This window comes from Haliotis cracherodii, unplaced genomic scaffold (assembly GCF_022045235.1).
Source record: "Haliotis cracherodii isolate W230 unplaced genomic scaffold, xgHalCrac1.p SCAF_18, whole genome shotgun sequence".
NCBI classification, from domain to species: domain Eukaryota; kingdom Metazoa; phylum Mollusca; class Gastropoda; order Lepetellida; family Haliotidae; genus Haliotis; species Haliotis cracherodii.
Genome location: NW_027266273.1, coordinates 10,895,949 through 10,922,317, shown reverse-complemented (window position 1 = coordinate 10,922,317; position 26,369 = coordinate 10,895,949). Strand labels below are relative to the sequence as shown.

The 26,369-nt window shown below is 43.4% G+C and overlaps 2 protein-coding genes across 2 annotated transcripts in view; both read left to right on the top strand.

The window, feature by feature from the left end:
* LOC139465764 (macrophage mannose receptor 1-like) overlaps window positions 1-1,483 on the top strand; it is a 71,998-nt gene extending 70,515 nt beyond the window's left edge. The window contains exon 46 of the mRNA XM_071247652.1: window positions 738-1,483. Within this exon, the coding sequence (XP_071103753.1) occupies window positions 738-985 (248 nt within the window). The 3' untranslated portion in view covers window positions 986-1,483. The remainder of the gene's footprint in view (window positions 1-737) is intronic.
* A 9,266-nt stretch (window positions 1,484-10,749) lies between these two features.
* LOC139465253 (EGF-like domain-containing protein 2) lies at window positions 10,750-25,102 on the top strand. Its single transcript, XM_071246930.1, has 10 exons — window positions 10,750-10,789; window positions 12,512-12,643; window positions 14,824-14,952; window positions 16,205-16,404; window positions 17,548-17,687; window positions 18,513-18,661; window positions 19,887-19,980; window positions 20,910-21,075; window positions 22,158-22,278; window positions 24,885-25,102. The coding sequence occupies exons 1-10, from the start codon at window positions 10,750-10,752 to the stop codon at window positions 25,100-25,102; spliced, it is 1,389 nt and encodes a 462-aa protein (XP_071103031.1).
* The last annotated feature ends 1,267 nt before the right edge of the window (window positions 25,103-26,369 follow it).

Here is a 26,369-nt window from a genome sequence, read left to right as displayed (position 1 = left end):
AAGTTGCATTGGACACAGTACTATAACTATTACATGGCCAAGGAGCAAGTTGCATTGGACACAGTACTATAACTATTACATGGCCAAGGAGCAAGTTGCATTGGACACAGTACTATAACTATTACATGGCCAAGGCGCAAGTAGCATTGGACACAGTACTATAACTATTACATGGCCAAGGCGCAAGTAGCATTGGAAACAGTACTATAACTATAACATGGCCAAGGCGCAAGTTGCATTGGACACAGTACTATAACTATTACATGGCCAAGGAGCAAGTTGCATTGGACACAGTACTATAACTATTACATGGCCAAGGCGCAAGTAGTATTGAACACAGTACTATATCTATAACAAGGCCAAGGCGCAAGTAGTATTGGACACAGTACTATAACTATTACATGGCCAAGGCGCAAGTTGCATTGGACACAGTACTATAACTATTACATGGCCAAGGAGCAAGTTGCATTGGACACAGTACTATAACTATTACATGGCCAAGGCACAAGTTGCATTGGACACAGTACTATAACTATTACATGGCCAAGGCGCAAGTTGCATTGGACACAGTACTATAACTATTACATGGCCAAGGCGCAAGTAGCAATGGACATGGTACTATAACTATAACATGGCCAAGGCGCAAGTAGTATTGGACACAGTACTATAACTATAACATTGACGACTGCAGCATTAAAGAGTGTCATCACTCACTAAGTTACACATTTTGTCTACAGGCTCCAACAGCAGCAGCAGCAGCAGTGGAATGTCGGGGGGCGCTATAGCGGGGATCCTCATCGGGGTCATCGCCCTTATCGTCCTCATTGTCATCGCGTTTTTGTTAGCCAGAAAGAAATACAACTTCCTGCCCAATATGCCATCTCTGGGTTTTGAAAACGCCATGTATGACAGGGAGAAGGAAGAAGTGTCAATGTCCTCTAAAAACCCTGGCTCTGGATTGTTTGGTGCAGAAGAAGACTGTTGATGACAATATAACTGTAAATCATACTGACAACACTTGCAGGATGGTAGATCCGAGCGCACACGTTATGCGGCTGCAACGATGCACTGTGTTATGTTAATAGTTACACTACAGTGTTGCTACAACGTGATGATATAAACTGCCAGGGGAAAGAACTGTAAAGCCATGTTTAATGGTGGCTAAATATGAAACAAGAAATGGTTATTCGATGGTGATGTATTTGATACGAGTATCCTAGTTGTGTTTTGGACCCAATGTTTGCAATGTTTCTGGGACTGTTTTAAGCCTACTAACGTTTTGATAACGTTTGTATTTTTTTGTCAATTCCATTTTTCAAGTGTATAGTTTCTTTTTCCCGGCAGTTTAGCTCAAACTGACAAAATAACTCGTGCCAGTGATATCATTTTGGGATTTCCGATGAGAAAGATTAACGTATTTCGCACAAGGTATTTAACGAATGCTTCAAGCAAACATTGTCATCTCACCAGGTAGATTCATTATCTAACAACAGAGTGTTGTTGGTGGTAAGTGTATGAAGAGATTTTACGTGCGTTTTAAACGATAACTGTTGTTATGCACAGGTTCATGTACTTACCCAATGCAGAACTTTGAGAAATGGTTATTTTATGTTGGTAGTTACAGAAGGGAAACTATACAGTTCTTTAAGCAATTACTCTTGTCACTCCAGGTTAGTTCATTAATCTTACATCATAACTTTGAAAGATCGTAGTATAGAGTTAGGTTATTGTAGAAAGGGATTTAACGAGCGCTTCTCACTTCTCTCATCGTACCATGTAGGGTCATTTGTCGCTGCCTTATCGGAGTGAGTGAGTGAGTTGGGTTTAACGCCCCTTTTAACAGTATTCCAGTTATATCACGGCGTGTCAGCTTAATGTGGGGGGAAAGCCCGAAGTGATGCAGGTCTCAGACGTTTACCACTTCGGTGAATGCCTTATCGTAACAGCAATGTCTTAGTTTTGCACGATGTGTCCATGCTTTTTGAGGACATGAATTGAGATTATGTTCCTGACCGAAATAATCAGCGCAATTATGAATAATAATCATGTTTGTAATCATATTCGTACATACCATATACCACATCATTTTGCAATGTCGCTATGTATTAGAAACTTTGATAAATGAATATTTATATTACAGTTTGTGATATTTGCGTTTCCTTATAGAATGTATATTGTGTAAATAAACAAAAACATTTATTTATTGTTATGTTTTGATTTTTACTTCAAGTTGTTTTTCACCATGATACACATATTATTTATCTCTGGAAACTGATACTTGTACTAAACTAATTGAGTTCAGTTCAGTCATCGTCAGTTCGATATTCTGAACGTCTCCGTGGTCTGGTGGTAGAGTGTCCACTCGGAGAGCGGAAGATCCCGGGTTCGATCCCCGGCTATGTCATACCAAAAGACATTAAACAATGGTAGTTATTGTCTCCCTGCCTGTCACTCGGCATTAAGGGGCTAAAACAAGGACTGGTCAGCTCCAAGTCAGTATACTGTGTCTGAGTGGGGTATTCATGTTAAACTGCGGCATGGTGTCTCCGTGGGTAAATTCGGCATCAGTCCAGACTAGTACAAACAGCAACACATACCTGCATGCACGTCGCTATATAAGTGTAATAATCTTGGACGCGACCTTAAACCCCATTTCACCTCGCCTCACCCAGTTCGATATTCAAATGCTGACATAGGTTTTTTTAACACAGGCTCTGGCCACACTAAACTGACTTCTTTCAAACTTAGGGCAGTGAAGTAGCCAAGTTGTTAATGAGCTCGCTTGTCACTCCGAGGGGAACACACCTTCCACATACACACGCACGCACGCACGCACGCACGCACGCACGCACGGCTCTTTCATGATATTGCTGGAATATTGCTAAAAGCAATGGGGAAAGCTTTTTTTATTTATTTTTATGGTAGCATGAGTTGTGTATCAAAATAGAGTATCAAACATGTTACTATAAAAATAAATTCAACATTAAACATATTAATATGTTTAATAATTAAGTAGCTGGCTGTATTTACTCCGGGCTCAGAAATGAACGACCAAACAATATTGGTTGATTGAATGTTAATGTACCAGGGGCGGTCGGGTAGCCTAGTGGTTAAAGCATTCGCTCGTCACGCCGAAGACTCGGGTTCGATTCCCCACATGGGTAAAACGTGTGAAGCACATTTCTGCTGCTGCTTGAAGTTATCTCCCTTTGCTCGGTCAAAAGCCCGTCTCCGCCTTCCACACCTGGGCCCACATGCACAAAACGATCTTAGCGCTAAGACTATTGTAAGTCTATGTTAAAGTATGGGAGTTAAGATCATCTTAGCACTAAGATAGCTTTGTGCAAGTGGGCCCTGGTGCCGTTATACAAAGCGATCCTTGTGCTAAGGTGATCGTAACTCCCATACCTTAACATAGACTTACGACAGTCTTAGCGCTAAGGTTGTTTTGAACAACGGCTTCCTGGCCTTTTTATATAAAAACACCCATTCTCTTCTGTTATCATTCTGTTCCACAGTCCATAACAGGTCGACCGATAATAATTATTTACTGGATTCGATTAATGAAAGGCCGTCATATAGCTGAAATATTGCACAAAAACAAAACTTGTGTCCAATATACGAGTAAAGTTAATGGCTCCAGCCGAGGGCGCCTGTAAATAGTATGTGTGAGAAAACAATGAACAAAACGAGAAACGATTTGAGCGTATATAAACTCAACCACACGAAAAATATATACTGTTAACTTGTCACACAAAATCCCATTTCAAGCAGTAAGGCATTTTATTCAACTCACGTGCAGCGTTATTCTTGTCACGGGAATAGCTTTCTGTTGTCACGTGACACAAGAGAACGGCGGATGCTTGTCCAGGAGTTGGGTGCTTGATAACTACTAATCCTGTTAGAACTCAATAATTTGAAGGTATGCACAAGTTCTCTAATGTAACTGGTTTTTACAGTTATATATACAATTATAACGCCGCATTGAACAGCTGTTTCGTTATATCATTGCGTGTCAGCTTCACTTTGGAGGAAAGCACAACGCAAAGCAGATCGTGGATGTTTACCACTTGATGCAGAAGGGGCGGTCGGGTAGCCTAGTGGTTAAAGCGTTCGCTCGGGTTCGATTCGCGACATTGGTACAATGTTTGAGGCCCATTTCTGGTGTCACCCGCCGTGATATTGCTGGAATATTGCTAAAAGCGGCGTAAAACCAAACTCAAACTATTTCTGATTGATATGTGATTGCGTTGGGTCTAACGCTGCATTGAACAGTAGTTTAGTTATATTGTCATAGCGACTGATTTATGACTACCATTGTCTGCAGTACATTTGACTCCAAGGGCAAATTACCCTGTAGCCATGTCTCCATAACTTAGCTGTCATTACGTTTTAGGCGCTAATCCCCGTTGTTAATCCTCACTAACATTTCATTGTATATTGACTGACAGCCAAACTGGCCTACTTTATCACTTCCCGTTAATCACTGTTATTTATAGTGTGACATTTATTGCCATAATTGTTCATCCCCTGAGTTGTGTCGGTACATCACCCCCGGAAGTCCCATGTCCAGAGCAACGTCATTGTATTTCCATTGTTGTTCATTACTATATATGTGCGACCTTTACACAGTTACTACGGTGTTAGTCAGGCTTGGTATTCCGAGTGCTGGCATAGGGACGACCTCGATCAGGATGTGCCGCTCGTAGGAAACGCCCTGAGGTGAGCTGGAGCTCCGCTGACCTCTTGTACGCCTGAGCTGGAAGGTCCGCTCATCGCTGTGTTTGTGTTGTCAGAGCAGGTATTCCGCTCATTGTGCAATTGTTGTTTATTGTTTACATGTTGTGCATAAAGCGTTCCGGGACAGTGATGTCGATTTTGTCCTTCTTTCCCCCAAGAGCTAATTCCCCGACAACATGCGCGTTGGCAACATCATTGCGTGTCAGCTTCATTTTGGAGGAAAGCACAACGCAAATCAGATCGTGGATGTTTACCACTTGATGCAGAGAGCCACGGGTATGGTACCGTCAAACCAAAAATCGAAATCAGGGCGAACTGGGGATTTACCCCAATTTACCATGACGAGAATGTGCTTTATTCAATCATCACGATGTCTCATGATCAGGCCAGTGTTTCACAAAGATTTCGTAGCTACGACTAATGTTAAATTATGTTAAGGTATGAGAATCATGGCAAGCGTTGCATTACGACCGCTTTGTGAAACGGGGCCTTGGATTTGCACTGGCGAAGAGTTACAACAGTGGACACAGTCAGCTTGGTGAAGACGAGCCCTGGGTGCCGTTGTACAAAGCGATCTTAGCGCTAAGGCGATCGTAAGTCCCATACCTTATCATAGATTTACAACAGTCAGTAGGCAAACTGGACCTACTGAATGTGAAAGCCTTCAAATTACAACAAAATAACACTTCAAACATCATATACATACGCTGACGAGTAACACCGTATTGAAAGATCGATAGTTATGTTTGAAATCTAAATTGAAAGACACGCCTCAAAGTTAGACCATCTGCAGAGGTAAAATAAAAATGAAATAATCCAGGTCGCGTTGTATGTATTCATTAACAAAGAAGGGAAATTCATTGTGTTGAGTCTACATGACTAGCGTTACGACTGCAGGGGGTGTGTACACCTGGCCAGGTGATGAGTTTACCTGACAGGTAGGCACGCGAGATGCAAACAGAACATCACACTACCGAGCAGACTGCAGATATCAATCATGTAAGTAGAAGTAGAGGCAGTTTAATTATTTGGTATAAATTTATAGAGTGAACGTAAACAGTTTAGTTTAGTTTAGTATCAAAACAGGTTTGTTTTTTTACCATTATAATAGTATAGTTTAGTTTTAACGAGCCTTTTTTGTCAAACCCCGTTTATCCGGACGGTGACTGTCCGGGTGAAATCGACTGGATTATCGAGTCATATACGTCCTCATCCATTATCAAACGGGCTTTCTGGAGAAATGGCGTCTGATATAACGGTGATTCACTATACGCTATCTTCGAAAGATATACAACCTGTGAAGATCCTGGTTAGAATAGGCCTTCAGCAACTCAGGCTTGCAATAATAGTCGACTATGCTTGTCGTAAGAGCGACTAACGGGATCAGCTGGTCAGGCTGGCTGACTTGGTTGATGCATGTCATCGTATCTCAGTTTAGTAGATCGATGCTGATGATGTCAGTCACTGGATTGTCTGGTCCAGACTCGATTATATACAGGCTGCCGTCATATAACTGGAATACAACAAACAAACAAATATTACTTTTCGATAATGCAACATGCGAACTGGTTATCGTATATTTTTGCAGAATTTCTGCAAACTGGTATTCTCTCATCGGGTTCTTCACGGGTTTTTTAAACACCGTGATTGGTGAACGTAGCGTATGCAGGGCCGTGGAATATTGACGATGATATTCTGTTGGTATTGAATAAACTGCTTATACACCACATACTGCTAGAAACAAATATTTGATAAGAATCACCGGTAGATACTCCGTGGATAGTTTATCACAATGCAATACACTTTAACTGTCGAAAATCGCCTCCGTTGTCTAGTGGTAGAGCGGAGAGCCGAAGGTTGGGGTTCGAACCCCCACCGCGTCATACCAAAAGACGTTAAAAGAAGGTACTTGTTGTTACCCTGCCTGACGCTCGTTCATAGAAACCGTTATATAAGTGCAATAATCTTGAACGCGGCGCCAAGCCCCATTTCACCTCACCTTGGACCTCACTCGTTCAGGGTCGTTCAGAGAACATAACAAACCTTAATATGTTTGCAGTGTTACGTCGACTGTTTTCAGCCTATGTGGGGGCACGGGTGGCCCAGTCGTCTAAGGCGCCGCGATTCGCTGTGCAGAATTGCGTCCCTTGGGCACGCCAGAAACCTATGATTGTGGGTTCGAATCCCGGTTCGCCCCGATTATGTTTCTAGGTTTGTCAGCACCATACCCGTGCTCGTGGGTTTCACTGAAGTGGTAAACGTCTGAGACCTGCATCACTTCGGGCTTTCCTCCCACATTAAGCTGACACGCCGTGATATGACTGGAATACTGTTAAAAGCGGCGTTAAACCCAACTCACTCACTCACTCACTTTCAGCCTATGTAACGTTTTAATGATACTTTTGGTGTCAAATCCAATTTTCAAGTCTTTGTTAGCTTCCACGGCGATGCGATGATCAAATAAGCTGTTTTATTTAGAGGTGGTTACTGTGATTTGAAACTCCTATTGACCAATCAGAATGTATTTTGCAAAGTGATGGTTGAAGTCATCATTCACATTTAAGAATGTACTTGTTAAAGATATCAATGACTGGACAATTTATTTTAAGCTTGACGCACGCTGACCTGGCGACACCGAAATTCAAAATGATAAACTAAGAGCATACATCGTGAATGCAGATAGGAGGGTTTACGAAGGGGTGTTCAATGTGCTTCTATAAGTACAGGGCCTGACTGGCTGCTCTAAACCCATCTTCCCAAAGCAAGGGCGTTAACTGACAATAAAAAGACTTTTGTAGTCAGTTAACGCCCTTGCCTCGGGAAGATGTACTAAACCAGTCGTATAACTGAATAATATTCTACTCAAAAGAAGTTCAAGAACAACCAATTTTATTATTGTAGGTATCCATTAACTTCTTTTGAGTAGAATACTTTTGTTGGAGAAGTCTTTGCTACAGTCACAAAATGCGTGCCGAGACTGAGGAATATCGATCTGCAATGACAGCACATCACCTGCGCAGTTGGACACGACCTGTATGACCGAGCCACCTGGCCAGGTGTTGCACCCTCTCTGGTCTAGATCTATTGACTGTGGTGATGGAGATATCGTTCACGAATATCGACAGGCGCTGACAATCTTGGGCTGAAGTGGATGGATGGAAACAAAAAACAACAACACGGGACTGATCATTTATTCTTCTGAAAGAAGTGGTGTCAGGGGCGTGTGTAGGGTGGTCATAACATAACAAGATGTCCAGCTTCTCCCGCGAAAAGCATATTTTTTACCAGTAATGTCTGGACTAAAATACTTTTCCACACTGCACAGCGCATCAAGTGGATGGTGCCTAACTCAGTATAAATCCATGGTATTTCAATGATACAGTGAATGATTCGTATTTTCTACCGATTTTAGTAATATTCTAGCAACAAGACGGCGGGCAGCAACGATACGGACGCGCGAAATAAAGTGCAACAATAATAAAGCCCCTGTGTCAAGGGGCGTCTATGTACAGTAGACTACGGTTAAAACGAACACGCTTATAACGAACAGACGGATATAACGAACTTACTTTTTGGTACCGACTATTTGCTGTAAGTATGCTGTATAAATGCTTATAACGAACTACGGTTATAACAAACTAAAATTAGTAGTCCCTTTGAGTTCGTTATAACCGTAGTTTACTGTATATAGAAAGGGAAATTTCTCCGTACCCTTATTCGTTAACCCGGACGTCAACAGGACAATACTTTAAATCTGGTGATATGGATTTCCACTGGTTCCAAATTCATTTTAACACTGTCAAGTCTACAGGATGCATTGTCCTATAAACACAGAAAGTTGATCTCTTAATTGACACTTTTATTAACAAGTAATTTATCAACGGAATGGTCTGGAAACCCTTAACTGAGACACGCACTTCTCTGGGGATTGCTGGTTAGAAGTGGTCCCCATTAACCTAATACTACCATGATGGGCAAACGAAACCATACCAAGGAAGACGTTGCGTTCACGAAATGAAGAGAGAACTATTCAACGATGGTATATGTATTTTATACAGCCATCAACTAGCAGCAACATAACAAGATATCGAGCCACAAGCAGTGCAAATAAGGAATCTAGAGGCACAACGTTGGAAAGGTGATCCATGGGCATCCCATGACGCCCTCGCTTTACGTCGAGCAGGGGAAGTCAGACTCCTGATGACGTGGACTTAAATATTTAGTCAATCCTCCCATAGTGCCTACATTAACTACTGTTTGCTAACAGGAGGGACTTCCAATATGGTCCCGCAGGGGCTCGATTGGTGGTCACACGTCAGGTGATCGAGCTGGAAAAGGCAAGAGTGAGTGAGTATTGTTTAACGCCGCTTTTAGCAATATTCCAGCAATATCACGGCAGGGGATACCAGAAATTGGCTTCCAAATGTACCCATGTGGCTAATCGAAGACGGGTCTTCGGCGTGACTAGCGTACGCTTTTACCACTAGGCTATCCAACCGACCACTCTACCAAGGTAACACTTTGACATTGTTGACCTGAGAAAAATCTCGCACAATAAGGGTTATTTTGCTTGAACAAGATATGGGCTTTGTGATGATGGAGGTTAGGCCGAACCTCGTTGATGTAACGTTGTGCATTGAGACTGGCGTCGAGCACTACCAGATCGTCTTCAGGAAGAGAATATATGGATGTCAACTTCTTTATTATGAGCAACACAACGTTTCGGAGTATATGCTTACTCCTTAGTCAGGTACCACAGCCAAATTATTCGATATATCGTCGGTGTATGCGAACTCTGCCATCAGCTCGGAAAAGTTGGAATCGACCCTCGTCTGTAAACAGTGCTCGCTGCATGGGCGTATTATGTCATTGTAGTACTGTTCCTGTCCACGCCAGTTTCTAAAGTCTGTGTTGACGGGTCAACAGATCGGTAAGGTAGGCATCTTTCGACACCGTTCTCCGGCTGAAAGGATGTCCAAGGTCAAATGATGACGTCACTGTCAGGAATCTGTTTCCGAGATGGACAAGACGTAAACACGATCTCCTTGAGGGGTTGTGACTGGTAATCTGACGCTCCTAGGCCTATCTACTGCACGCTCTGTCTGCCTTGTCATTGTGGCGCGGGTACAGCCGCAGTATCTGGCAGCATGGTCATGTGTAGCCTCCATCTGCAACACTCTAACGACTCTTTCTTGTTTCGGGGAGGTCGGGTAGCCTAGTGGTTAAAGCGTTCGCTCGTCACGCCGAAGACCCGGGTTCGATTCCCGACATGGGTACAATGTGTAAAGCCCATTTCTGGTGTCCCCCGCCGTGATATTGCGGGAATATTGCTAAAAGCGGCGTAAAACATACTCACTCACTCACTTTCTCGTTTCCTGACTGAGTTAATCGTGCCATTATTGTTGTGATTTATGTAAATATGCAATGGTACGCTGTTATTATACCTTATGTCAATTTATTGGCATACCGGCTTTCTGAAACATGTAGGTAAGGGGAGATCAACTGACCTTCTTTTGCCCCTCAGTTCAGTGCTGTTCGAAGGCGACTTAATGGATCAGGTCATTCAGCTGGTCAGGTTCGGTGACTTGGTTGACATTGTGTAGACGGGACGTTACTCACAATAGTGCAGGGCGGTCAGGTAGCGTCGTGTTTACAGCGTAGGAAGTCCATTTCTGGTATCCCCCGCCGTGATATTGCTGGAATAGTGCTAAAAAGGCGAAACACCATACTCACTCACTCACTCACAATAGTCCAGCGTGAAACCCAAACACACACAACCTTCCTTCACAAAGTCAGACACACGTGCGGGTCAGTGGATGTGAATGGTATACACGGCCGCCATTTGTTTAACGCCGTGAGTAACGCTGTACGTGTCCTGAATGAGCCCGTGCGGTGCCAGTGACACGAGATTTACATACAACACCTGCAGCCTGCATGTGAGGCACATAACGCTATTAGTCAGTGAGTGCAGGAATCATTCACAGTCCTGTTGTTACAGAATCATCCGTGATGCTGTTTTTCGCAATCCTAACTGCGGTAGTTGTTACAGGTAAGTCTCGTGGCCATTTTCTACGTCATTACACTTATATATTGGGAGTAGATATTTGTTTGATGTCGCGATAGATCACGATAGATCATTTGATATAGTTATATATGAGATAGCTCCGCGATGATTCGCAAAAAGCAATGAAGAACGGCGTGGTTTATTGCACGATAAAACATTGTTCTATCATGACGTCATTTCTGGAGATTCGAACATTCGCTCCCAACTTGATGACGTCGTAAAAGAGACGACGTTATTTTCTAGAGGGAAGTGTCAATTGAGTTGTTCCTCATAGATGTAGCTGGCAGCGCAGATGAACGCAATGGCCGAACGATCGCACCCAAAAGTGGCAGATATCTAACAATCGGTATTGGGAGAAAAGGTGCAGATAATCGACGTGAAAATTGTGAGAATACCAACCTTAACCACCTCCACCCCCTGTACATCCTTTGAAAGGCTGTTCAAAATGTTGCTATCTCACAGCGGTGGCTCATTCGCGGAGCTCTCTGTACACTGTGATAGGTGGCCACAACCATGCTTGGAGTTGAACTCGCAACTAACTGACCGTTATGATTACAAACCAGTGACGCCGAATACTCTTAACCCTTCTAAACAATTTTCTTTGTTTGTCAATTTGAATTTCTATTTCATTTCAATTATCATGTAATTGATAGTAAGAATGTAAGGGGGAAGTTTTCCGTTAGTCTGAAATTTCGAACCAATCTGATTAAACAAACAGAAAGGTAAATTCATATGGGAAATCTGGTCAGTCATAAACCTTTTCAAAATTCACTATGGTAGCATTCCCAGAGACATAAACAAATATAAACGTGACTACATTTGGGGTAAGAGGGCAAATTTCAAGATTCTTATAATGGCCGCGCCCACACTGGCGGCAGCCATGTTACCGAGAGTGTAACAAAGGCGTCACGCGCTGGGAAGGAGCTTGGTCTAAATACATACAAAGGGACATAACTCCAAACCCGTGAATCGTTGGCTCCAACGACTTGAGTAGGAACGGTGTCCTTCGGATTAAGGCTGTAAATATCGCTAATACCCTTACCAGTCATTAATAATAATGATATTAAAGTCCATTTCTTCAGCGCCATATCCGTCTACTACGAAGTCGCTCATAGCGCCTCACACAGGGTCATAGACACATCTAAGTCTTTAGTTTTGTCTTGAAAGTGTCCAGAGTTGGAGATTGCCTAATTTCCACTGGAAGGGAATTCCAGAGCACAGATGCAGTGTGAGCAAAAGTTTTGTTGCCGAATGCTTTGAGTGAGACCATAGGGACACTAGACTGGAGTTCATGTGCTGATCTGAGATCTCGTGCTGGCAGGTGTAGGGTAAGAAATTCACTCAGATAGGAAGGTGCTGTACTATAGTAGCACTGGTATGCAATGCACACGACTTTGTATTCAATCCTGGATCTTATTGGAAGCCAGTTAATGATTTTAATAAAGGAGTGACATGTGCACGCTTATTTCGTCTACATATCAATCTGGCAGCAGCATTCTGCACACGTTGCAATTTGCTACATAGATCCTGTTTGATATTAATAAGCAGACTGTTAGCATAGTCCAACCTGGATAGGATAAATGATCTCACGAGCTCATGTGCCGCATCGTATGTCAACATGGGTCTTATCTGACTGATAATCAGTTCTAAAACGAAGCAGAAGGAAATAGCTTCACACAATGCTTGATATCCAGCGTTATGATGCAGGTGGCGCTGTGTTTGACTGTGGACGTGATCCGACCCTGTGTCAAGCCAGCTCTGTTTGTAACATGGCCATAGGGCAATGTATCTGTGACAACGCCACAACCCACACAGGCAGAGACTGCAGCATCGTCATAGGTAAGTCAGGACGACAACCACGCCATTATCACTTCAAAGTTGTACTGGGGGCGGTCGGGTAGCCTATTGGTTAAAGCGTTCGCTCGTCACGCCGAAGACCCAGGTTTGATTCCCGACATGGGTACAATGTGTGAAGCCCATTTCTGTTGTACCCCGCCGTGATATTGCTGGAATATTGCTAAAAGCAGCGTAAAACCATACTCACTCACTCAAAGTTGTACTAGGGTTTTGCACTATACTCAAAGGCATTTTTTTATGAACAAAATTAATCAGTTAGTTTCTGCCATGGATGGAATTATTTCAAAGGGAAGAGGACAATGTCCTTAAGGTATTGCAGCGAGCAACAAACAGTCCATAAGAAGAGTGCGAAAGCTTATATGTAACTCGAGTCGGGGTTCAGAGGTGAGTGTGTTGTCCTTGTGCATTGATGGAAGCTTCAATGAGCGCACTAAACGTTAAGGGGGCGATGAGGTGGCCTTGTGGTTAAAGCGTTCGCTCGTCACACTGAAGACCCGGGTTCGATTACCCACATGGTTACAATGTGTGAATCCCATTTCATGTGTCCCCCGCCGTGATTTTGCTAAAAGCGGCGTAAAACCGTACTCACTCACTCACCAAACGTTGAACACCCTAGGGTAATGGCATTCCATATCTGAGGAAGGATAAGCCGGAGTTGTTGGAGGATAAGTTACACACATGTTCGATTAGTAACAGGTCGGGTGCCGTTTCTCGAAAGCCTCTTAGCCCTACGACCTCCACCTAAACTGTGCAGTTGCGTCCCTTGGGCACGCCAGAAACCTATGATTGTTGGTTCGAGTCCCTGTTCGCCCCAGTTATGTTTCTAGTTTTGTCAGCACCATACCCGTGCTCGTGGGTTTCACCGAAGTGGTAAATTTCTGAGACCTGCATCACTTCGGGCTTTCCTCCCACATTAAGCTGACACGCCGCGATATGACTGGAATACTGTTAAAAGCAGCGTTAACCCCAACTCACTCACTCACTCTTTTGTAAGTGTAAAATAGCCAAGTCACAACTTTTGCCTTTGAGTAAACGAATTGATTGAGTGAGTGAGTTGGGTTTAACGCTGCTTTTAACAGTATTCCAGTTATATCGTGGCGTGTCAGCTTAATGTGGGAGGAAAGCCCGAAGTAATGCAGGTCTTAGACGTTTACCACTTCGGTGAAACCCACGAGCACGGGTATGGTGCTGACAAACCTAGAAACATAATCGGGGCGAACCGGGAATCGAACCCACAATCATAGGTTTCTGGCGTGTCCAAGGGACGCAACTCTGCACAGCGAATCGCGGCGCCTTAGACGACTGGGCCACCCGTGCCCCCCGTAAACGAATTGAAGTAGTACACTCAACTTTTGTGTCCAATACTGGTAACGTAATGAAAAGGTGACACATACGTGCATTCGCTGGAAGTTAGATATGTCTTTACACATTTTAATACTTACTTTTTTGGAACGAAAACAACAATGGCGCATAATGGACGCCAACACGATATTGACCACCGTGAAGATCCTGGTTAGAATTGTTTTGCGACAACCCATGCTTGTCGTAATAGGCGAGATCGGTGGTCAGGCTCGCTGATGTGGTTGATGCATGTCATGGCATCTCAATCATGATGTGACCCGTGAAGATCCGGGTTAGAATTGGTCTTCAGCAACCAATGCTTGTCGTAATAGGCGATTAGCGGGATCGGTGGTCAGTCTCGCTGATGTGGTTGATGCATGTCATGGCATCTCAATCATGATGTGACCCGTGAAGATCCGGGTTAGAATTGTTTTGCGAAAACCCATGCTTATCGTAATCGGTGGTCAGTCTCGCTGATGTGGTTGATGCATGTCATGGCATCTCAATCATGATGTGACCCGTGAAGATCCGGGTTAGAATTGGTCTTCAGCAACCAATGCTTGTCGTAATAGGCGACTAACGGGATCGGTGGTCAATCTCGCTGATATGGTTGATGCGTGTCATGATATCTCAATCATGATGTCATTCACTGGATTGTCTCGTCCAGACTCGACAATTAAGAGATCGCCTTCATACAGCTAGAATATTGCTGAGTCAGGCGTTAAACAAGAAACAAATAAACAAACTATATAACGTATATTATATGGATGTAAACGTTCAAATGACTGCAAAGTACGTTAAATGCAATTTACCACCTCTAGCGGAGATAGAACAGCCTCCTTGTACCAACACGAGCTGCCAGAACGCCGGGACGTGTACCGGAGACGGAACCAACTCCAACTGTCACTGCACGGAAGACTTCACCGGCGATCAGTGTGAAATTCCACGTTGTAAGTGTCAGCGCTGATAAGGGAGGTAACTCTCCCTTGATCACGCCGATCCCTGACAGAGCTAAACGTTGTACATAGTCATAATGGGCGACTTAACTACCTCGACGCTGTCAAGAGTGCTCCACGTGTAGGTGGACGCGTCAGGCTGGTGTTGGGGCAAAGTAACGAAGGTCGTAGATGATCACCACTTTTGTGTAACCCACGAACGCGGCTTGGTGATGACACACCTAGGATAATAATCTTGTATATTTGGGATTCGAACCTACGTCTTACCTATCCTGACACGGAAAAGGGGCGCAACTTAAGTCAGCACTTTGCGGCGTCTTGGGCCACTAGGCCATACACGCCCTTGCTAGTTATAATGATCAATAACAGTACCCTGATGCAGCGTCATCCTGAATAATCCAGGGTATAACATCTTAATTCTATCCCACTCGCTGCAATAGCGTCGCTTATTATTCCGATTCTAACAGCACGACACCCGTGAAGATCCGGGGTAGAATAGGTCTTCAGCAACCCATGCTTGCCGTAAAAGGCGACTATGCTTGTTGTAAGAGGCGACCAACGGGATCGGGTGGTCAGGCTCGCTGACTTGATTGATGCATGTCATCGTATCCCATTTGCGTGTATCGGTGCTCATGATGTTAATCCCTGGATTGTCTGGTCCAGACTCGATTATTTACAGGCCGCCGTCATATAGCCGGAATTGTGCTGAGTGCGGCGTTAAACAACAAACAAACAAGTCTTAAAGCACGGCGCTCAAATTAGCAGGCTGCCCAAATTACTCTCACGAGCGAGAGAAATTGTGTGATCAGTTGGGAAATAGGCGCGATGGAAGTGACGTTCAAAGTCTCTTCCAAAACTATGGCGGCGAATGGGTCCAGAGTATTTATCATAATAGATTGGAGATATGATACACTTTCCCAAGAAACACGAAGATGCAGCAACGCTGGTAAATAATATCCCCCTACTTTTACGATAAACATACTATAATTAACTAATTATATTGGGGGATATTTTTATTAAAATTGTCTGCTCAGTCTTCACTACAAAAACACGTGCCCCCCAAATATTCGTAATACCTAACTTTGTCTGTTCAGTGTATATGAGATTTTGTCTCAATGTCGTTTTAATGAATAAAGATAAAAACTTGAAAGTGACGTTATTAATGATTTCATAAAACCTGTACTGCCGACAATATACTTTCTTTTCAGTATACATGTTATTATGGTTTGGTTATCCCCTTGTCTAGATTTGTTAGACTGCAGCGGTGGCACCAATATGACCCTCTCCATCGTCCCCGAGGGCAACTTCGTCAACGGTGTTATGTTCATCGAGGGACGTCAAGGTGACGTTAACTGTGAATTCACCCAGGCCTCACCAGATGACCCCTACACCATCACCCTGGGTCACACCGAAAGTAGTTGTTCTGATGCCGACTACAATCAGCTGGTAGGCCGCGACACTTGATGTATGAGTGAGTGAGTGAGTTGTGTTTCACGTCCCATTGAACAGTCTTTCAGTTATACCACGGCGGAGCAGATTGGTTTTGACGAAACCCGTCATGACGAGATGCTAATTTTAAGGCGTTTTTCCACATATGCGAAACCCACGTGCACGGGAATAGTACTGACAAACCAGGAAACATAATCCGGGTTTATCTAGGATTCTAGGATTCAATCATCGTGTCCTGGCATACCCAAGGGACGCAACTCTGTATAGCGAGTTGTGGCGCTTAGAATAAACTTATTGCGATTACATTTATTATGTATTAGATAATTGCGACAAAACCCTTTCCATATTCATAATGAATGTTGTGCAATTCCGACTATATCATGAGCATGTGTTTATCAATCACTATCAAATCCTGCCACGCCGATGGCACATGTCACAAACACATGCAAAGGCAAAACAAGGGAACATATTGTCAGGTCAAAACAGAGAACTGCATCGGATATCATTTTTGTCACTGATGCGTCAAATTTGGAAATGTCCTCCACATGTCTACCATAAAACTTTTTGAAAGCTTTAGTGAGTCCTTGAATGCTGCGACCTTCATCAAACAACTTCTGAGGGAGGGTCGTAAGACTTTCTTGGTTGAAAGAGCAATCTCGATTGTATCTCAAAAGTTGTGAAATGTAAAGCTGCCGGAATATTCTCGACATAATGGAAATTAATTGGTTGAAATCTTATAGTATGTCTATACACGGTGAGAGAAACACGGGGTACTGGGGACCCACCCTGCCCCGAAGGGTGAAGTATGGGTAAAGGGAACCTATTGAGCCACACTGGGAGACAAGCGTAGGGTACTGTGACGTATCTTCACCACAGGGAGACAAGCGCAGGTTATGTGGGGCCCATTCTGCCATGGAGTGAGTGAGTGAGGTTTTACGCCGCTTTTAGCAATATTCCAGCAATATCACGGCGGGGGACACCAGAAATGGGCTTCACACATTGTACCCATGTCGGTAATCGAACCCGGGTCTTCGGCGTGACGAGCGAAAGCTTGAACCACTAGGCTACCCAACCGGCCCCATTCTGTCATTGAATCTCCAGGGGAAGTGACTATTCTCGAAACTGTGTCTGTTATTGCAGCAAGACACCTACACGCGGAAGGTGGTGATCCTGTACAACAGTGACCAGGTAACACGCCGTGACGAGTTGGTGACGGCAGTCTGCGGTGACAACATCCTCACCAAACAGACATCGACAGTCACCATCGGCATGCTGAATCAGTAAGTCTGTTGCACCTCAGGTACAGCAAGCATTGGGGCATCTACGGTATAGAATTGGTGCCTGTCAAGACTTAGTTGGTGAAGATTTTTGCTTTGAATTATAAATTTGAAATTTGCATCTTTACAGCGGGACATATGAAGAACTGGCATTGTACAATGTATATCCCCCAAGCTTTTAATAATTTAGATCACGTCCATATTTTGGTGGCCCCTGAAGACGGGGGTGAAAAAAACATGCTCTTATTTTGATGACAGATGTCAAAATTAATTGTTTTGTTGTTTTGTACCAGACAAGAAACAACATATTATTCTTGAAGACTTCTTGTCGCTGTTGTCGATTAATATCTAGCCTTAAGTACCATCTTCCCGAGGCAAGGGTGTTAACTTACTATAAAAGATGATGAGAAGAAAGGACAAAAATGTTGTATTTATTTCAAATTTAGCAGGCAAACGATTGCAGGCTTGATTTAGGGATTATTTTAAGTGACGACTACAAATTTGAGTTCAACTCTCCCACCTATATTAATGTGCAGTAAAATCGGTATTAAAATATAACAGAAGGTCTGTAAAGAATATATATCTGCTTATTTCGAAGAGTACATTTGTGGGTCAGTGATCTAAGAGAGGCAACTCAGTTTGTGGCATGGCCACCCTTTAGCCATATCAAGATCTGCTGGTAGTGGGTTCGAATCCCAGACTCGCTCTGATTATTATCCATAAAACCAAACTCTCTCACATCTTTTAGAGATGGAGTGGGATGAAACACAGACGTAATCATGCACAAAGTTTCATTTAATTAATGGTGTTGTTTCTTGTTCATTTCAGGGGCCTCCGCGACAAAGGCTTGGGTAATGTTCCCCTCGACAGCGACATCAATTTCGACATGACACTCGACGGCAACGTCATCAACGGCGAACTTAGTTTGGGAGATGACGTCACTGTTGAAGTAGCCCTGACAGAAGCAGGCAGTCAAAGTATGATGAAATCACTGATGTTAATCCATTGACCACGGCTCTGACTCGTGAAATTGGTTAAGACATATAATACTCATCTTCCCGAGGCAAGGGCGTTAATTGACTGTAAAAGTCCAGTTGCCTAACAAGGTTGGAATTTCTTGGCTTCAGGACGATCTGATCGATAATCACGATCTATATTGTAACAAAACGGGTCTTATTTCGCAAAGTCCACCAAATCTTGACCTTGATTAAAATCTTGAAAAGATTTAAAAAATAACTGTTGACGCCGAGTTGGCAAACGACCGAAATCTGCACGCATTTTTATCAACCGGATGTCGATTTGTTACGCGATTTTGATTGGACTATGCATAGACTCGTTAGTCCAGCCAAATAATGACTCCATAATTCCAGCCTTGTTCGGCGAGGGTGGACATTGGACTTTTATGGTCAGTTAACTCCCTTGCCTCGGGAACATGTATAATACTAAACTGGCAGAACTGTTTGAACACAAGTATTCGCACCGTCAGTATTTCACGGACGTGTATACATTAACTCCTTCCACCAACTGGGAATACATACGGCCGCCAGGCGGTTTAGTGGTGTGTGCCCATTCTTTATAAGCTGATGACACGAGGCCGTGTGTAACTCACGGAAGGCAAATGATCCGTATCCCGTGCATGGACTTGTGCGAGCACTACATTGAGTCAATGTGAAGAGGGGATGACAGCAGGATGTGGCACGTGTTTCACAAGACATTTTACCGATGTAAACTGAGCTCTCATTGGTCGATACACTTTGTGGTTTCCCTCTCACTGGAACCAGGTCATAGCTTGATTCATTGGTTAAAAATAGCAACTTCGCCGCAAATCTGCCGTATGTATTCACGCGTGGTTAGGGAACGTATTGACGATGGAGTGTACGGCCCCAGATTTTTTGACTGAAAATTTAGTAAATATCTAGCTTGGTAGAATAATTAAGTTTTAAGCAGCTGCACACAAGAGAGGTTACTTAGTATCCGATCCTCAAAGACAAATGGTTTAACAAAATCGAACAAAATTGTTTTTGTCAGTACGATAAAAACCCACTGTCCTATCCTGTTTATGACCGTGTCTGTTTATGACAGCATACATATTACGGCAGATGACCAGGATTTCGAATTGATGGTTCCCCAATAACCTGAGCAGGGAAGCATGGACACTATTGCCAATAATCTATCATAACTTTGTTTTCAAACTGTTGACAGAATATCAAGCTTTCCGTTTAGAGGAATGTTCAGCGACGAACAACCTGCTCGACACCAACGTCGACTACAGGTCCGCCAACTTCGTTGAGAACAGGTACAGGGGCCCGCGGTTAATGGAGCACTTTAGTTTTACACTATCGTACGAGTTAAACAGACCATTTTCAAGTACATTCATTACCTTCAGTACACAAGAGATGAATTCCGTATGAACGTACATGCTTCTCAATAACTTGTTTATGTATTAAGGGGCGGTAGGGTAGCCTAGTGGTTAAAGCGTTCGCTCGTCACGTCGAAGATCCGGGGTCGATTCCCGACATGGGTACAATGTGTGAAGCCCATTACTGGTGTCCCACGCCGTAATATTGCTGGAATATTGCTAAAAGCGGTGTAAAACCTCACTCACTCACTCACTGTTTATGTATTATCTATATTGTGATCAACTGCCAGACGGAGAAAGTATACACTAATGTTTCATGGTGGCTACAACATGCAACAAGAAATGATTATTCGATGGTATTTACTACGGGTATCATAAATGTGTTTTTGACCTCACGTTTGCCGTGTCCCCTGCCGTGATATTGTTGGAATATTGTTAAAAGCGGCGTAAATCCGAACTCATGCACTCACTCACATTTGCCGTGCTTCGATGATTGTTTTTAGCCTAGTAACGATTTGATATCGTTTGTAATGGTGTGGTCCAATCCAACGTTCAAGTGTAATCTTTTTAATTCTTTATTTCAATATCGTGTTTGTTGTGTAGATGATCGGTAGAAACAAAACATTTTTCGGGTACCGTTTGAAGCCTTTGAAAAGACTTTCTCTGAAAGGAGAAGCCCAACCATTTTTTATTTTATCGTAATATTTTGTATACATCATATCCAGCTTGGCATGTGTTGTTGATTTTTAAAACCTGATACCAAATTATTTTATGATTTTTTTTTATGGAACAATTTTGTTTTAATTAATGAACAAGTGTACTGATTAATATGTAGTGGATCCGTGACCTCATTTTTTATGTCCCAGTTGTCATGTCCCCGCCCTCGCGTCGGTGACGCTGCAACCGATGACGACCAACTCCACCACCGGCAGCGTCACCTTCATGTTTGACGCCTTCAAGTTCAGCAAGGGAGACAATCTGCTCATACGATGCCGAATAAAGATGTGCGAGGCAGCAGCCAACTGTGTTCCGGTAAATACAAATGCAACTCGCAAGACCAGGCTAGATGCATGTCATCGTATCCTAGTTGAATAGATCGATGCTCATGATATCAAACACTGGATTGTCTTGTCCGACTCGATTATTCACAGGCATGTAGTTGGAAGATTGCTGAGTGCGGCGTTAAACAACAAACAAACGTATTGCTCGGTTGATGGAGAGGGCAGGTAAAGTAAATAAATATGTTGCTCGATATTTTCTTTCTCTGTAAATCACTTTCTTTGGTCATTAGATTTACTTTGACAAATTCGGTCGATATGATTTCAAGCCAAAAAAACGGTAATCTGTACTTTTCTAAGAAAGTGTTATCCCAAATACAACATTTGTTAGGTATAATGTAGGTTTCTCAACAAGACAAAACACTCCTCTGATATGCTTGGAACGGGAGGCCCTCGACAAGAGAACCTCGGCCTTACTTGCCCACGCCTCTCCCCTCTTGTTTTAAAACCCCAAGCATGCCCTGGCTTATGCAATTTACACTTAGAATGTATGGCTCAAAGAAGGGGTCTAATTATACAGAGACGATGTTGCTATTGCAACGTCTAGACTTCAAAGTCACTCATTAAAGTCCATAATGCATTCAAAGTAAGAAGCAACAGTACACCAAACCAAGACCTTATCCGAAGTTTAGTGGATAGAGTTTCTGCCTGAAGAGCGGAAGGTCAGGGGGTTCGCGTCATACCCAAAGACGTTAAAAGTTAGTACTTGTTACCCTGTCGGGTGCTCGGGTTTACGGGGATAAAACAAAGGCTCGGAGTCAGTACACTGTGTCTGAGTGGGGTATTTATGATAAACTACGGCATGGTAATGTGCAAAAACAGCATTAAAGCGGACTAGTACACACACACACACACACACACACACACACACACACACGTGTGCTAGCTCGTAGCTATGTAAGTGCAATAATCACGAGAACGCGGAGTATTTAAACAATACCAATAGGTTTTCGAAAACCACTGGCGAACCAATAAAAACTTAAGCTTCTACTAAACTGACATGATGGGATGTAGCTTCGATTGTGGTTTCTCTAGAATTCGTATTTTCCCAAGCAGCTGGGTTGTGACCTGACTGGCGCAGGGACTGGACTTGGTCGGCGGAGGAGGAGGAACGTTGATCAGGAGAAGGTTCTCGGCCGAGTGCTGACCATCAGGGATCCTCTGCACGCAAACGGTGGTGCGTATACCTATCTTGTAGTTATACGTGCATCGTGCTATGTGTGTCACATGACATGTATGATTGCCGTATGTAGCCACGGTGAAAGTAATGTATGTATGGACCGCCTCCGTGGTCTAGTGGTAGAGCGTCCGCCCGGAGAGCGGAAGGTCCGGGTTCGATCCCCGGCCGCGTCATATCAAAAGGCGTTAATAGATGGTACTTGTTGTTACCCTGTCTGGCGCTCGGCATTAAGGGGCTAAAACAAGGACTGGTCGGCTCGGAGTCAGTATACTGTGTCTGAGTGGGGTATTCATGTTAAACTGCAGCATGTTATCTCATTGAGCTAGCACTATAAATAGGCATCAGTCCGGACTAGTACAAGCAACCTCACAAACACACACACGTACATGCACGTCGCTATATAAGTGCATTAATCTTGGACGTCGCTATATAAGTGCAATATTCTTGGACGCGACGTTAAACCCCATTTCACCGCACCTCACCTAATGTATGTATGCTTCAATGCACCATCTGTATTCATGGACGCAGTGGGGTAGCCTTGTGGTTAAATAGTTTGCTCATCACGTCGAAGGCCCAGGTTCGATTCCCCACATGGGTAGAATGTGTGAAGCCCATTTTGGGTGTCCCCCGTCGTGATATTGCTGAAATATTGCTAAAAGCGGCATAAAACTACACTCATTCACTCACTCTGTATTCATCGAACGAATGAGGTGGCCAAATTGTCTATTCGCACTTTAATGTGTAGAGTTACGCCCCTTAGGTGTGCCAGAAACCTATGATCGAGGGTTATGAATCCCGGTTCGTCCATATAAGGTTCGTGCTAATTAGGTTTCTTGCAATTGGTTCGTGAGCACATACAGGTGCTTTTGGGTTGTACCAATGTGATAAACGTCGATGGGCTTCATCACTTCCGGTTATCTTCCCATACCAAGCTGACACGCCGTGATAGTGTTCAAAGCGGCGTTAAACCAAACTCACTCACTCACTCGGAGTATGCTGTGCAGTCATGCATGATACGTGCCAGCGCATTCTGTAGTTGTGATGTATCAGTGATGTATGCTGTAAGTGTTGTGCGTATAAATGTTGTAAGCAGTCTTTGTCATGGTACATTCATGGTAGTGAGTGAGTTGGGTTTAACGCCGCTTTTAACAGTATTCCAGTTATATCGCGGCGTGTCAGCTTAATGTGGGAGGAAAGCCAGAAGTGATGCTGGTTGCAGACGTGTATCACTTCGGTGAAACCCACGAGCACGGGTATGGTGCTGACAAACTTAGAAACATAATCGGGGCGAACCGGGATTCGAACCCACAATCATAGGTTTCTGGCGTGCCCAAGGGACGCAACTCTGCACAGCGAATCGCGGCGCAACGACTGGGCCACCCGTGCCCCCTCCAGTCACGATAGAGCATGATACGGGTCAGTACGACGAATACGAGGGCTCGGCAAAAAGTTCTAAGCCTAACTAGCTTTCAACTATGGGCCATAACAAAGTGTACTAGTCAATGGAGTACACTGTTTGAGTAGTTCGGTGCAAGTGTATTTGGTCTGTTGAGGTCGTTTGTATATTAGTGACAGCCAGTTGAACGTGATAGGGGTCCAAATGGGCACAGAAATGGAAAAGAGTACCGAGCAGTGATCAAGTTTTTTACTTTAGAGAAAAATACTCCCCAAGAAATTCATGACCGCACAAGGGTATGGGAGTAAGTGCCTAAACTATTCCACTATTAAACGTTGGGCAGCTCTGTTTAAGGCTGGGAGAACAAGCCTTGGTGACGTTCCTCAACTTCCACCAGTGAAGAAACTTTTACTGTCAGATAGACGTATTACCATTGCTGAACTTGAGGAAGACACAGATCTAAGCCATGGAACCATTGAAACTATTATTGATCAACATTTACATCTATATTTACATAAAATATCTGCTCGTTTGGGTGCCAAAGTTTCTAAATTCTGATCTCAAGGAAAGAGAATATTTAGAGCTAATTGAGAAGTATTTCGTCAAATTCAAAACGTAGATTAGTAACGGGTGATGAAACATGGGTCTACCACTATGATCCCGAGTGAAAACGTCAATCCGTGGAATGGAATCATTCTACTTCTCCGGCACCAAAGAAATTCAAGACCAGTAAAGAAAGTTATGGTCACTGTATTCTAGGATGCAAAGGGTGTGATCCTTGTTGATTACTTTGAAAGTCAAAAGACGATTACCTGTGCCTACTATGCTGATTTACTTCATCGTAAATTCTAACATAGAAAAGCGGCGGGAAATACTGACTGCTGGAGTTCTAATACTTCATGACAATGCCTCTTCTTACACCCCTCGACTTGCAGAGGCTGCTGTGCGACAACGTGGGTTCGAAGAGCTTCCTCACCCTCCATACTCGCCAGACATGGCACCAAGTTATTTCCACCTGTTTCCTAAACTGAAAGGACACCTTTCTGGAAAGCGCTGTGACGATGACCTCAAAGCAGCCATGAATGTTTTTTTTAGGGTGCCTTCAGAAAGCTCCTTCCTGACTGGAATTGAAAAGCTTCACATGTAAATACCTGTTCCCTTACGATATGTAATCATGCTTACTACTTTTGTGTAAATTTGATTCCAGAAAGGACATGGACAACGGTATCGGACACATGCAACGTATCCATGGAGATTATTGGCGTCATCATTGGCATGTCCATACTCATCTTCTTCCTACTGGCCATCTGCACGGCGCTCGCCATCCGGGCACTGTTCGGCAACAAGCAGCACGTGCAAAAGGATCCCTTTAGCCAATCACATAAGACACAGCTGTCACATTTGTCCTTCCAGGACAGATGTTAAATATCCATATACTTTCTGAAGTAAAAATATTTTTTCATTTACAACATCAATGATCAATTCGTGTCTCAGTCTGTGGCTGTAATGGGGAAAGTTAGATATTGAGTTAAACGCTTTCATGTTGACGTCGGGGTGCATACTAAATATCATGCCAAACACGACACTGTTTCCCTTAAAGCGGTTTCGGTATTGCAACACATTGGAATTGTCTGTCGATACTCGCATCTTATCGTAACATGCATTTGGCTTGTCTCGGAATGACAGTTGGTAAGGTATGCATCGGGATGTGTCGAAGTAAACTGACGGTCAGATGGGTGAGTGAGTATGGATTTACACCGCGTTTAGCAATATTCCAGCGATATCACGGCGGGGGACACCTGAAATGGGCTTCACGCATTGGACCCATGTCGGGAATTGAACCCGGGTCTTCGGCGTGACGGCCGAACGCTACTGACGGGCAAAAGAAAGTATATACCATGTATAGTGGCTAAAAATGAAACAACAAGAAACGGTTATTTAATGATGATGTATTTGATAAGGATGTCATAGGCGCTATTACATGCATCATATCAATGAATATCCTACATGACGTGCATATGACGTCTCAAGGAAAGTATGGGTCGGAATTTCAAATCCAATTTTCAAGTGTATATTTTCTTTTGCCCGGCAGTGTATGTTATCAACATGGAGAGTCACATTGAGGCGTTTTAACATTAAAGTGTCTTGGTTCAAGTTGTCTTCATCTTTCATTTTGGTCCCTAATTTATGTTTTGAGTATTTCGGGAAATTTGCAATTTCTTTTATCAAAACATAACATTTAATTTACGTATTAATTTATCCAAACATGGTATTCATCTAAAGTTTGTTGGAGTCTTATACTGATTTATCCGATTTGTATAATGCGAAACACGCACACATCAACATGTGAGGCATCACTGAAGGCTTGTAGACACATTGTAGTTGCAAGTACTCCTAGCAAGCAGGTCATAACGGTACATATTCGTGACCAACTCGTGCCATTCCGGGACAAGCCGAATGGATGGTACTAGCACCTGTACTACAAGACAGAGTTGACTCGTGGATATTAACTGCTATAGTCCTTCAGTGCAACGTTTCCGTAAAGAGGCTAGTACCTTTACCTAATAAGGCCCGAGATTTTATTTCAGTTTCTTTGGGTTTTACGGATATTTGGCCCGAAAACTGAGGTCGGTAGGTTAAAAAATAATAAATAAATAAAATCCAATTTCAAATATTGTTTTGATTTCTTCGA